We start from the raw sequence: 14,027 nt of genomic DNA on the forward strand, positions 1-14,027 counted from the left end.
CAGTGGTAAAACTCACTCTGCAGGATCCACAGCAGATGGTGACGTTCTAGAGAAGGGGTTAATAGTCCGGTGTCCGCCAGGAGGGGCGCCCCTTGTGGCTGATGTGATGCAGATGCCGGACTTGGTTTTTAAAATCTCTGCTTGCTTCTGTGAACAGAAGCATCCCGAGGTTGGAAACTCCTTAAGACCTAATACAGCAGAGGATCTGTTACAGCTGCAGATACTTTTCTAGGAACTCAATACAGCAACATGGTTCGTTACAATGTATCAGTGCAGATAAAATGGATCAGTCCATTTAATAAGCGTTAGGTCTGTGGAAGAGTCCGACCCCTAAATCTATAAAAAAAAAAAAAAGATGTTCCCATCCACTGACAGCAATCCGAGTTCTTGAAAAAAAATTGCAGCAATTAAAGTCAATGATATTAGAAGGTTGTAGATCTAGAGATTATACACTGATTACGCTTTAGGGTCATGGAGGGAAACCCAGAAGGAACCTCGGCGGATGGAAGGTCCTGCAGGGACCCGATGAAGGAGCAGCGGGCGCAGTGCCGGTGGTGCCCAGCAGGTGGCACTGTACGCTCATCACAGGCCTGTTATAAAACTGTTTGCTGCACTGACACCTGCAGTGAATTACGACATGACAAGAGCTTGTGTTTTGATCCCATCTCCGCTTAGTACAGGCGGGGGACGTGTTTACAGGAGAAGTGCTGACATTTCATGTCCACAACACAGGAGCTCGGGGCGGGCATGCTGGGAGGTGTAGTCCTGAGGAGGATACAGACTACTTACTGACAGATCAAAGACCGCGTGTCCTCTTAGGACAGTTGTCACCGACCTGTGGCTCTCCAGCCGAATTACAACTCCCAGCGTGTGATATTTCAAACCTTCAGAAGCATTACAGAAGTGAATCAGGACTTTTAATCAATGGCCTATCCTTAGGATTGATGGGGTCTGACCCCACTGATCGGTGGAGCGCCGAAGCCCCTTCAATGTGTATCCGGGCTCACCACCTCACGTCAGGATGGGTTTTCAGCCTCAAGAATGTTCCCACTCAAAGACAACAAGCAGAGATTTTGAAGACTGTGAAGAATAGAGACAAAGAAGCCGGCTGCATGACCGTACAGTTCTCTGTCCAGCGACGACCAGATCATTGCTAAAACACATTTATTGAGCATTGGTTGTTTTCACAGTAACTCTGCTTGCTTTAGAGCACCCACTCATAGTCCTCATGTACTGTGTGTGCCCGCCAGCCACCGCCTCCGCCTGTCCCCTCCACCTGTGCCCCTCCAGTCCTGCAGTCACCGCTCTCTGCTCCCAGTAGTGAGGAGAAGTCTGGTCACGTGGAGGTTGGATTTCTGGTATGTCGTCCTTCCCATAGGCATAAGACCCTAGAAGACAAAGAGCTGCTTAGAGGGGGCCCACCACATACTGCACAACAGGGTGCCCCATCATATACTGCACTAGGGGTGCCCCATCATACTGTATAGTGCACCAGTGGTGCCCCATCATATACTGCACTAGGGGTGCCCCATCATATACTTCACTAGGGGTGCCCCGCCACCTACTGTGCCGGGGTGCCCCATGGACAAACTGCACCACGGGTGCCCTACCATATACTGCACCAGGGTGGTCCCACCACAAACCACAGCAGGGTGGCCCCACCACATACTGCACCATGAGGGCCCCACCATATACTGCACCATGAGGGTCCAACAAAATACTTCACCAGAGATGCCCCACCATATATTGCACTAGGGTGGCCCCACCCCATACTGCACCATGGGGGCCCCATCATATACCGCACCAGTGGTGCTCCATCATATACCGCACCACAAGGGCTTCATCCTCATACTATACCACAAGCCCAACTATATACCGCCCAAGGGGTGCCCCACCACATACTGCACCAGAAGTGTGCCACCACATACAGCACCAGGGGTGCCCCACCATACAGTCCACCATGGGGGCCCCACCACATATTGGACCACAGACGTTCCACCACACACCACACTGTAATCAGTGATAGCGTCCATCAGATACAGGGAGTAGCGGTAATGTGAACGGCACCAGAGTATTATAATACCTGCGAGGAAGCCTCAGCTAAAGTGATAATAATCTTCTCCCTCCGTCAGGTTCAGAGAGCGCAGATTGTCCTCAAACCCTCCTCCTGTCAGGTCCTGCAGAGGACAGAACATGGTCAGAGGCAGAACTGATACAATGCGACAGACCCACTCCTGTCCACATTATACTGAATACCTACAAGTTCTGCCCACTTTCTAATATAGTGTGCATTAATCCCTCACCATTTACAAGAGCTCTGCTTTCTGTCAATGAATAGGAGCAGCCATCTTAAAACCTGTTCTGAGATAACGCTACTCACAGCTGATGGTTTGCTACAATGGTAGCCAGTCTAGACAGCAGCACACGTCCTTTTAATCATTTGTTAAAATGTATCAGTGCGGTAACATGTATCAGCCTGGGGTCCAGCTGACGGATACAGTTGTAGCAAACCCTCAGCTGTAAGAAATAATAAGTCAGGACCCAGTTTCAGGCTCTGGTTGCCAGGACTGCCAGCAGAGATCTTGAAACAGGCACACAAGACGGGTATTTTTTTTTTTTTAAGTCCCTTGAATCCTGCATCAGTTTTACTGGAGTGTGCAGTACTAGTTGCGCTCGCTCTGGGGTTGTCATGGTAGCATCATCTGACCTCTCTCTTCAGACGTCCACTCTATCACCAGAATGAAAGTCACATGACAAAAAGTCTATACACAAAAGAGTTAACTTATAGTGCTGCCATGGCAACCCCAGAGCAAGCAGAACACTTAGAAGAGGAAATCACAACAAGTTGAATATTAGAAGTTGCCTTTCATTTTTATGTGCCCCCCTCCTGCTCCCTCGCCTTCCCCTGCACGCAGAGCGGTTTTACAGCAGTTTTCTTCATCCCAGCACGTCCCCTTAAGTCATAAACACATCAAAGGTAGCGCCCCGCAGCCGCCTCTCGCTCGCTCTCGCAGCTCCCGAATCCCACCCCAGCTTTATAGGATCTGGAGAGAACCTGATGAAAGGCAGCGGAGCTCCTAATGACTGCTGACTCCCCATGCCGGATTTAACCCTTCACAGGGGGAGGCTGCGGCACACGGCGGAGCGATCAAATCGCGATTTATAGCATAGGAGTATAGCGATTTATAAACTGCGAGTATAGCGATTTATAATATAACCCTAAGGCCCCCTGCACACGTACGTGTGCACCCCGTGGTCGTGCTGCGGGCCGCAATGCATGAACACTGTCCGTGGGGCAGCCGCAGCGGATCGCGGACTTATTCACTTGAATGGGTCCGCAATCCGTCCGTTCCACAAAAAGATAGGACATGTTCTATCTTTTCGTGGAACGGAAGTACAGGACAAAACCCCACGTGACGTAGTGCTTCCGTAGGGTTGCGTTCCATGATTCCGTTCCGCACCATTCAGCAATCTCCGGATTTGCAGACCCATTCAAATGAATGAGTCCGCACCTGTGATGTGGAATGCCCACGGAACGGCACCCGTGTACTGCAGATCCGCAAATGCGGTCCGCAATACGGCAACAGGAAGCACACGTTCGTGTGCAGGGGGCCTAACCCAAATACCCATCCGTGTTTAATAGAGTAACTTGCAGGGTCTGACTACACAGGCTCTGTTTGTAGTCTGTAACCATGGAGACACATAAGTGTATTTGGAAGCTGTATAAACTAAAAGGGAGAATATTTTTTTTTCCACGAATGGAAATGAAAGGTAAAAGCCGCCCGACTGTTACCTCCATGATTGCCGGCGCTGGTGTCTGAGGTCGCCCCCTGCAGGTGAGCGCTATTTAAAACTTTTCGGATCCGTATACATCATTGTGACCACATAAGGGGAGCGTGCAGAGAGCGTGACTTCGCCAGGAGAGTGAAACGGCCCCACCCGACCGCAGTGTAAGATGTGGTGGGGTCTAGAAAAAGCCTCACGCCCCGGCGTACTGATGAGGGGGTGCTGGGCGGACGCCCCGTCTCATCTGAGAATCTTTCCCTTCTGTGAAGTGTATTTATGGCGCTGGGGCGGCCGCCGCTTCCCGACCACATCTATCGTGGCCTCCATTATAATTAGACCCTCCAGCACCCTCATGGATTAACCCCTTGTGTAGCAGATGCTGCAGACCTGCCCCCTCTTCCTCTACAACTTCTCATGACCCACGCCCCATGGCAGCAGCCGGCTGAGGTCACGCCCCCACAGCTATCACCTCGCTGTTGTCAGCAGCTTTGCACATTTCTCAGAATTACTCACCAGTTTGACGCAGATGATAAATGGAGGCTTGGCGTCAGTAAAGTGCAGCACCGGGATCCGGGGCTTTGGCCGCTTCTGTAAGAGAGAACGGCAGAGGCTGAATCTTAATGTCTCAAAATTTAAAAAGTACACACCACCATGCTTTACACTGCAGCTCTGTTCCTTAAAGGGGTTGTCTGGAATTTGTATATTGATGGCCTATCCTCAGGATCGGTGGGAGTCCCCACTAATTAACTGCTTGAAAAGGCTGCGACCTCTTGATAGCTTACCAAGCACAGCGCCATCCATTGTATAGTGGCTGTGCTTGGTATCACAGCTCAGGCCCTTTAACTTTAATGGCCATGTGACGGTTGGATGGTGACGTCACTGGTCTAGGAAAAGGCTTGTATTCTCTTCAAACAGCTGATCGGCAGCGGTGCCAGGAGTCGGACCCCCACCGATCAGATCTTGATGACCTATCTCTGGAGAACCCCTTTAAAGGCAGACCTATAATCAGTGACTTCTAGGGGCTGTTCTCTCCATTGGAGATGGAGGTATTCAGAAATTCACTTCCTGTCTCATCATAAGCTCAAGCAGATGGTTCTCTGTCCTCCATACTTTATACTGCAGCTCTGCTTGTATTTAAAAAGACAAAACAAAACAACAAACCAGTCAATGAGGAGATGAATATCACGTAATTGCTGCAAAGTGACTGATGCAAATGAGAGGGGGCATTAACTGTCCGTGAATACCCCACCCAGGGGGTCACATAATAACACTTGGGGGCATCTTTCTCAGCTACCCCGGGCAGCTAGAGATGGGTGAGCTCTACTTATCTGCTCTGTATTATATATATATCTACATTCTCGGTGACATAATCCAGATCCCGCTGTCTCATCCACCCCATTGATAAACGGCCAGAAAAGAGAAGAATCGACAGTGCAGAGAAGAGGCCTCCAGGAAATGTATGAATCCTCCAGTCACATCCAAAGCAAGAGGACGTTCTGCGTAGAGAAGGACCCTGTGCTACTATCACTCCCATCAGTGCCGGACCCCAGGAGCTCACAATCTTTGCTCCCCAACCAAGGGTCTGATAAATCTATTGGGTGTTCAAGGTATGAAAGCTAATGAGATGAAGAGAAAACTCCACATATAATCTGGATTTGAACCCAGGACCCCAGCGCTGCCCCCGAGTTGTCATGTCATCTCAGGCACCTGAACCGGGCACAGGTAGAACCCCCCCCCACCACACACACACTTTGATGAAAATGGTACAAACCCCATATACAGAGAAGTCACCCCAAAGGCAGCCCTGCAAGGGAAGAGATCTCAGCTGCTACTTTTAACGACAGCGCAAACAGCAGCCCAGATCTCAGCTTCATAGACTGCTGCCTAATTATACAGGGTAAAAGTAGAGAATGCTGAGAGTTGTAGTACCATCAGGCCAGAGACACCTTTCGCTTCTCTCACCTCTGATTCCTCAAATGTGTAGAAGCCTTTGGAAATTTTCTTTGCATCAACGTCACAAAAGGCAACAACCTAAAAACATAAAAAATATATAAAAGATATATTTAAAAACATCACATTACACTGCTATGTCATCTCCTGACCTGCAGGTGTCACTGTGACTACCAGCCTCTGTAGAAAAAATATAGTGGCAATGACTTATTACAATACCAGTACAGTTCTAAGAAATGTATGTACACAGTGACCAGCAGAATAGTGAGTGCAGCTCTGCAGTATAATACAGGATGTAACTCAGGATCAGTACAGGATAAGTAATGTATGTACACAGTGACTGCACCAGCAGAATAGTGAGTGCAGCTCTGGAGTATAATACAGGATGTAACTCAGGATCAGTACAGGATAAGTAATGTAATGTATGTACACAGTGACTGCACCAGCAGAATAGTGAGTGCAGCTCTGGAGTATAATACAGGATGTAACTCAGGATCAGTACAGGATAAGTAATGTAATGTATGTACACAGTGACTGCACCAGAAGATTAGTGAGTTCAGCTCTGGTGTATAATACAGGATGTAACTCAGGATCAGTACAGGATAAGTAATGTAATGTATGTACACAGTGACTGCACCAGAAGAATAGTGAGTGCAGCTCTGCAGTATAATACAGGATGTAACTCAGGATCAGTACAGGATAAGTAATGTATGTACACAGTGACTGCACAAGCAGAATAGTGAGTGCAGCTCTGGAGTATAATACAGGATGTAACTCAGGATCAGTACAGGATAAGTAATGTAATGTATGTACACAGTGACTGCACCAGAAGAATAGTGAGTTCAGCTCTGGAGTATAATACAGGATGTAACTCAGGATCAGTACAGGATAAGTAATGTAATGTATGTACACAGTGACTGCACCAGCAGAATAGTGAGTGCAGCTCTGGAGTATAATACAGGATGTAACTCAGGATCACTACAGGATATGTAATGTAATGTATGTACACAGTGACTGCACCAGCAGAATAGTGAGTGCAGCTCTGGAGTATAATACAGGATGTAACTCAGGATCAGTAATGCAATGTATGTACACAGTGACTGCTCCAGCAGAATAGTGAGTGCAGCTCTGGAGTATAATACAGGATGTAACTCAGGATCAGTAAAGGGTAAGTAATGTAATGTATGTACACAGTGACTCCACCAGTAGAATAGTGAGTGCAGCTCTGGAGTATAATACAGGAGGTAACTCAGGATCAGTATAGGATAAGTAATGTAATGAATGTACACAGTGACTCCACCAGCAGAATAGTGAGTGCAGCTCTGGAGTATAATACAGGATGTAACTCAGGATCAGTACAGGATAAGTAATGTAATGTATGTACACAGTGACTGCACCAGCAGAATAGTGAGTGCAGCTCTGGAGTATAATACAGGATGTAACTCAGGATCAGTACAGGATAAGTAATGTATGTACACAGTGACCCCACCAGCAGAATAGTGAGTGCAGCTCTGGAGTATAATTCAGGATGTAACTCAGGATCAGTACAGGATAAGTAATGTAATGTATGTACACAGTGACTGCACCAGCAGAATAGTGAGTGCAGCTCTGGAGTATAATACAGGATGTAACTCAGGATCAGTACAGGATAAGTAATGTAATGTATGTACACAGTGACTCCACCAGCAGAATAGTGAGTGCAGCTCTGGAGTATAATACAGGATGTAACTCAGGATCAGTACAGGATAAGTAATGTAATGTATGTACACAGTGACTGCACCAGCAGAATAGTGAGTGCAGCTCTGGAGTATAATACAGGATGTAACTCAGGATCAGTACAGGATAAGTAATGTAATGTACAAACCGGATTCCAAAAAAATTGGGACACTATACAAATCGTGAATAAAAACTGAATGCAATGATGTGGAGGTGCCAACTTCTAATATTTTATTCAGAATAGAACATAAATCACGGAACAAAAGTTTAAACTGAGAAAATGTACAATTTTAAGGGAAAAATATGTTGAATCAGAATTTCACGGTGTCAACAAATCCCCAAAAAGTTGGGACAAGGCCATTTTCACCACTGTGTGGCATCTCCCCTTCTTCTTACAACACTGAACAGACGTCTGGGGACCGAGGAGACCAGTTTCTCAAGTTTAGAAATAGGAATGCTCTCCCATTCTTGTCTAATACAGGCCTCTAACTGTTCCATCGTCTTGGGCCTTCTTTGTTGCACCTTCCTCTTTATGATGCGCCAAATGTTCTCTATAGGTGAAAGATCTGGACTGCAGACTGGCCATTTCAGTGCCCGGATCCTTCTCCTACGCAGCCATGATGTTGTGATTGATGCAGAATGTGGTCTGGCATTATCTTGTTGAAAAATGCAGGGTCTTCCCTGAAAGAGATGACGTCTGGATGGGAGCATATGTTGTTCTAGAACCTGAATATATTTTTCTGCATTGATGGTGCCTTTCCAGACATGCAAGCTGCCCATGCCACACGCACTCATGCAACCCCATACCATCAGAGATGCAGGCTTCTGAACTGAGCGTTGATAACTTGTGTTGTCCTTGTCCTCTTTGGTCCGGATGACATGGCGTCCCAGATTTCCAAAAAGAACTTTGAATCGTGACTCGTCTGACCACAGAACAGTCTTCCATTTTGCCACACTCCATTTTAAATGATCCCTGGCCCAGTGAAAACGCCTGAGCTTGTGGATCTTGCTTAGAAATGGCTTCTTCTTTGCACTGTAGAGTTTCAGCTGGCAATGGCGGATGGCACGGTGGATTGTGTTCACTGACAATGGTTTCTGGAAGTATTCCTGAGCCCATTCTGTGATTTCCTTTACAGTAGCATTCCTGTTTGTGGTGCAGTGTCGTTTAAGGGCCCGGAGATCACGGGCATCCAGTATGGTTTTACAGCCTTGACCCTTACGCACAGAGATTGTTCCAGATTCTCTGAATCTTCGGATGATGTTATGCACAGTTGATGATGATAGATGCAAAGTCTTTGCAATTTTTCGCTGGGTAACACCTTTCTGATATTGCTCCACTATCTTTCTGCGCAACATTGTGGGAATTGGTGATCCTCTACCCATCTTGGCTTCTGAGAGACACTGCCACTCTGAGAAGCTCTTTTTATACCCAATCATGTTACCAATTGACCTAATTAGTGTTAATTGGTCTTCCAGCTCTTCGTTATGCCCAAATTTACTTTTTCCAGCCTCTTATTGCTACTTGTCCCAACTTTTGGGGGATTTGTTGACACCGTGAAAATTTGAATCAACGTATTTTTCTTTAAAATGATACATTTACTCGGATTAAACGTTTGATCTGTCATCTACGTTCTATTACAAATAAAATATTCACATTTGCCATCTCCACATCATTGCATTCAGTTTTTATTCACAATTTGTTTAGTGTCCCAACTTTTTTGGAATCCGGTTTTAAGTACACAGTGACTGCACCAGCAGAATAGTGAGTGCAGCTCTGGAGTATAATGCAGGATGTAACTCAGGATCAGTACAGGATAAGTAATGTAATGTATGTACACAGTGACTGCACCAGCAGAATAGTGAGTGCAGCTCTGGAGTATAATGCAGGATGTAACTCAGGATCAGTACAGGATAAGTAATGTAATGTATGTACACAGTGACTGCACCAGCAGAATAGTGAGTGCAGCTCTGGAGTATAATACAAGATGTAACTCGGGATCAGTACAGGATAAGTAATGTATGTACACAGTGACTGCACCAGCAGAATAGTGAGTGCAGCTCTGGAGTATAATACAGGATGTAACTCAGGATCAGTACAGGATAAGTCATGTAATGTATGTACACAGTGACTCCGCCAGCAGAATAGTGAGTGCAGCTCTGGACTATAATACAGGATGTAACTCAGGATCAGTAATGTAATGTATGTACACAGTGACTGCACCAGCAGAATAGTGAGTGCAGCTCTGGAGTATAATACAGGATGTAACTCAGGATCAGTACAGGATAAGTCATGTAATGTATGTACACAGTGACTCCGCCAGCAGAATAGTGAGTGCAGCTCTGGAGTATAATACAGGATGTAACTCAGGATCAGTACAGGATAAGTAATGTAATGTATGTACACAGTGACTGCACCAGCAGAATAGTGAGTGCAGCTCTGGAGTATAATACAGGATGTAACTCAGGATCAGTACAGGATAAGTAATGTAATGTATGTACACAGTGACTGCGCCAGCAGAATAGTGAGTGCAGCTCTGGAGTATAATACAGGATGTAACTCTGGATCAGTACAGGATAAGTAATGTATGTACACAGGGACTCCACCAGCAGAATAGTGAGTGCAGCTCTGGAGTATAATACAGGATGTAACTCAGGATCAGTACAGGATAAGTAATGTAATGTATGTACACAGTGACTGCACCAGCAGAATAGTGAGTGCAGCTCTGGAGTATAATACAGGATGTAACTCAGGATCAGTACAGGATAAGTCATGTAATGTATGTACACAGTGACTCCGCCAGCAGAATAGTGAGTGCAGCTCTGGAGTATAATACAGGATGTAACTCAGGATCAGTACAGGATAAGTAATGTAATGTATGTACACAGTGACTGCACCAGCAGAATAGTGAGTGCAGCTCTGGGGTATAATACAGGATGTAACTCAGGATCAGTACAGGATAAGTAATGTAATGTATGTACACAGTGACTGCGCCAGCAGAATAGTGAGTGCAGCTCTGGAGTATAATACAGGATGTAACTCTGGATCAGTACAGGATAAGTAATGTATGTACACAGGGACTCCACCAGCAGAATAGTGAGTGCAGCTCTGGAGTATAATACAGGATGTAACTCAGGATCAGTACAGGATAAGTAATGTAATGTATGTACACAGTGACTGCACCAGCAGAATAGTGAGTGCAGCTCTGGAGTATAATACAGGATGTAACTCAGGATCACTACAGGATATGTAATGTAATGTATGTACACAGTGACTGCACCAGCAGAATAGTGAGTGCAGCTCTGGAGTATAATACAGGATGTAACTCAGGATCAGTAATGCAATGTATGTACACAGTGACTGCTCCAGCAGAATAGTGAGTGCAGCTCTGGAGTATAATACAGGATGTAACTCAGGATCAGTAAAGGGTAAGTAATGTAATGTATGTACACAGTGACTCCACCAGTAGAATAGTGAGTGCAGCTCTGGAGTATAATACAGGAGGTAACTCAGGATCAGTATAGGATAAGTAATGTAATGAATGTACACAGTGACTCCACCAGCAGAATAGTGAGTGCAGCTCTGGAGTATAATACAGGATGTAACTCAGGATCAGTACAGGATAAGTAATGTAATGTATGTACACAGTGACTGCACCAGCAGAATAGTGAGTGCAGCTCTGGAGTATAATACAGGATGTAACTCAGGATCAGTACAGGATAAGTAATGTATGTACACAGTGACCCCACCAGCAGAATAGTGAGTGCAGCTCTGGAGTATAATTCAGGATGTAACTCAGGATCAGTACAGGATAAGTAATGTAATGTATGTACACAGTGACTGCACCAGCAGAATAGTGAGTGCAGCTCTGGAGTATAATACAGGATGTAACTCAGGATCAGTACAGGATAAGTAATGTAATGTATGTACACAGTGACTCCACCAGCAGAATAGTGAGTGCAGCTCTGGAGTATAATACAGGATGTAACTCAGGATCAGTACAGGATAAGTAATGTAATGTATGTACACAGTGACTGCACCAGCAGAATAGTGAGTGCAGCTCTGGAGTATAATACAGGATGTAACTCAGGATCAGTACAGGATAAGTAATGTAATGTACAAACCGGATTCCAAAAAAATTGGGACACTATACAAATCGTGAATAAAAACTGAATGCAATGATGTGGAGGTGCCAACTTCTAATATTTTATTCAGAATAGAACATAAATCACGGAACAAAAGTTTAAACTGAGAAAATGTACAATTTTAAGGGAAAAATATGTTGAATCAGAATTTCACGGTGTCAACAAATCCCCAAAAAGTTGGGACAAGGCCATTTTCACCACTGTGTGGCATCTCCCCTTCTTCTTACAACACTCAACAGACGTCTGGGGACCGAGGAGACCAGTTTCTCAAGTTTAGAAATAGGAATGCTCTCCCATTCTTGTCTAATACAGGCCTTTAACTGTTCAATCGTCTTGGGCCTTCTTTGTTGCACCTTCCTCTTTATGATGCGCCAAATGTTCTCTATAGGTGAAAGATCTGGACTGCAGACTGGCCATTTCAGTACCCGGATCCTTCTCCTACGCAGCCATGATGTTGTGATTGATGCAGAATGTGGTCTGGCATTATCTTGTTGAAAAATGCAGGGTCTGAAAGAGATGACGTCTGGATGGGAGCATATGTTGTTCTAGAACCTGAATATGTTTTTCTGCATTGATGGTGCCTTTCCAGACATGCAAGCTGCCCATGCCACACACACTCATGCAACCCCATACCATCAGAGATGCAGGCTTCTGAACTGAGCGTTGATAACAACTTGGGTTGTCCTTGTCCTCTTTGGTCCGGATGACATGGCGTCCCAGATTTCCAAAAAGAACTTTGAATCGTGACTCGTCTGACCACAGAACAGTCTTCCATTTTGCCACACTCCATTTTAAATGATCCCTGGCCCAGTGAAAACGCCTGAGCTTGTGGATCTTGCTTAGAAATGGCTTCTTCTTTGCACTGTAGAGTTTCAGCTGGCAATGGCGGATGGCACGGTGGATTGTGTTCACTGACAATGGTTTCTGGAAGTATTCCTGAGCCCATTCTGTGATTTCCTTTACAGTAGCATTCCTGTTTGTGGTGCAGTGTCGTTTAAGGGCCCGGAGATCACGGGCATCCAGTATGGTTTTACAGCCTTGACCCTTACGCACAGAGATTGTTCCAGATTCTCTGAATCTTCGGATGATGTTATGCACAGTTGATGATGATAGATGCAAAGTCTTTGCAATTTTTCGCTGGGTAACACCTTTCTGATATTGCTCCACTATCTTTCTGCGCAACATTGTGGGAATTGGTGATCCTCTACCCATCTTGGCTTCTGAGAGACACTGCCGCTCTGAGAAGCTCTTTTTATACCCAATTATGTTGCCAATTGACCTAATTAGTGTAATTGGTCTTCCAGCTCTTCGTTATGCTCAAATTTACTTTTTCCAGCCTCTTATTGCTACTTGTCCCAACTTTTGGGGGATTTGTTGACACCGTGAAAATTTGAATCAACGTATTTTTCTTTAAAATGATACATTTACTCGGATTAAACGTTTGATCTGTCATCTACGTTCTATTACAAATAAAATATTCACATTTGCCATCTCCACATCATTGCATTCAGTTTTTATTCACAATTTGTTTAGTGTCCCAACTTTTTTGGAATCCGGTTTTAAGTACACAGTGACTGCACCAGCAGAATAGTGAGTGCAGCTCTGGAGTATAATGCAGGATGTAACTCAGGATCAGTACAGGATAAGTAATGTAATGTATGTACACAGTGACTGCACCAGCAGAATAGTGAGTGCAGCTCTGGAGTATAATGCAGGATGTAACTCAGGATCAGTACAGGATAAGTAATGTAATGTATGTACACAGTGACTGCACCAGCAGAATAGTGAGTGCAGCTCTGGAGTATAATACAAGATGTAACTCGGGATCAGTACAGGATAAGTAATGTATGTACACAGTGACTGCACCAGCAGAATAGTGAGTGCAGCTCTGGAGTATAATACAGGATGTAACTCAGGATCAGTACAGGATAAGTCATGTAATGTATGTACACAGTGACTCCGCCAGCAGAATAGTGAGTGCAGCTCTGGAGTATAATACAGGATGTAACTCAGGATCAGTAATGTAATGTATGTACACAGTGACTGCACCAGCAGAATAGTGAGTGCAGCTCTGGAGTATAATACAGGATGTAACTCAGGATCAGTACAGGATAAGTCATGTAATGTATGTACACAGTGACTCCGCCAGCAGAATAGTGAGTGCAGCTCTGGAGTATAATACAGGATGTAACTCAGGATCAGTACAGGATAAGTAATGTAATGTATGTACACAGTGACTGCACCAGCAGAATAGTGAGTGCAGCTCTGGGGTATAATACAGGATGTAACTCAGGATCAGTACAGGATAAGTCATGTAATGTATGTACACAGTGACTCCGCCAGCAGAATAGTGAGTGCAGCTCTGGAGTATAATACAGGATGTAACTCAGGATCAGTACAGGATAAGTAATGTAATGTATGTACACAGTGAC

The 14,027-nt window shown here is 45.2% G+C and overlaps 1 protein-coding gene across 2 annotated transcripts in view; it reads right to left on the bottom strand.

Annotated features, from left to right (window-relative positions):
• Positions 1-1,147: 1,147 nt before the first annotated feature.
• Positions 1,148-14,027, bottom strand: part of B3GNTL1 (UDP-GlcNAc:betaGal beta-1,3-N-acetylglucosaminyltransferase like 1) — a 178,363-nt gene continuing 165,483 nt past the window's right edge. Inside the window, exons 11-14 of one of the 2 annotated variants that reach the window (XM_044296482.1) lie at positions 5,749-5,817; positions 4,300-4,374; positions 2,084-2,177; positions 1,148-1,388 (exon numbers count right to left, since the gene is read on the bottom strand). In XM_044296482.1, the coding sequence (XP_044152417.1) occupies positions 2,097-2,177; positions 4,300-4,374; positions 5,749-5,817 (225 nt within the window). In that variant the 3' untranslated portion in view covers positions 1,148-1,388; positions 2,084-2,096. The remainder of the gene's footprint in view (positions 1,389-2,083; positions 2,178-4,299; positions 4,375-5,748; positions 5,818-14,027) is intronic. The other variant, XM_044296481.1, reaches the window with a different exon arrangement.

Source organism: Bufo gargarizans, chromosome 6 (assembly GCF_014858855.1).
Source record: "Bufo gargarizans isolate SCDJY-AF-19 chromosome 6, ASM1485885v1, whole genome shotgun sequence".
Classification (NCBI taxonomy): Eukaryota; Metazoa; Chordata; class Amphibia; order Anura; family Bufonidae; genus Bufo; species Bufo gargarizans.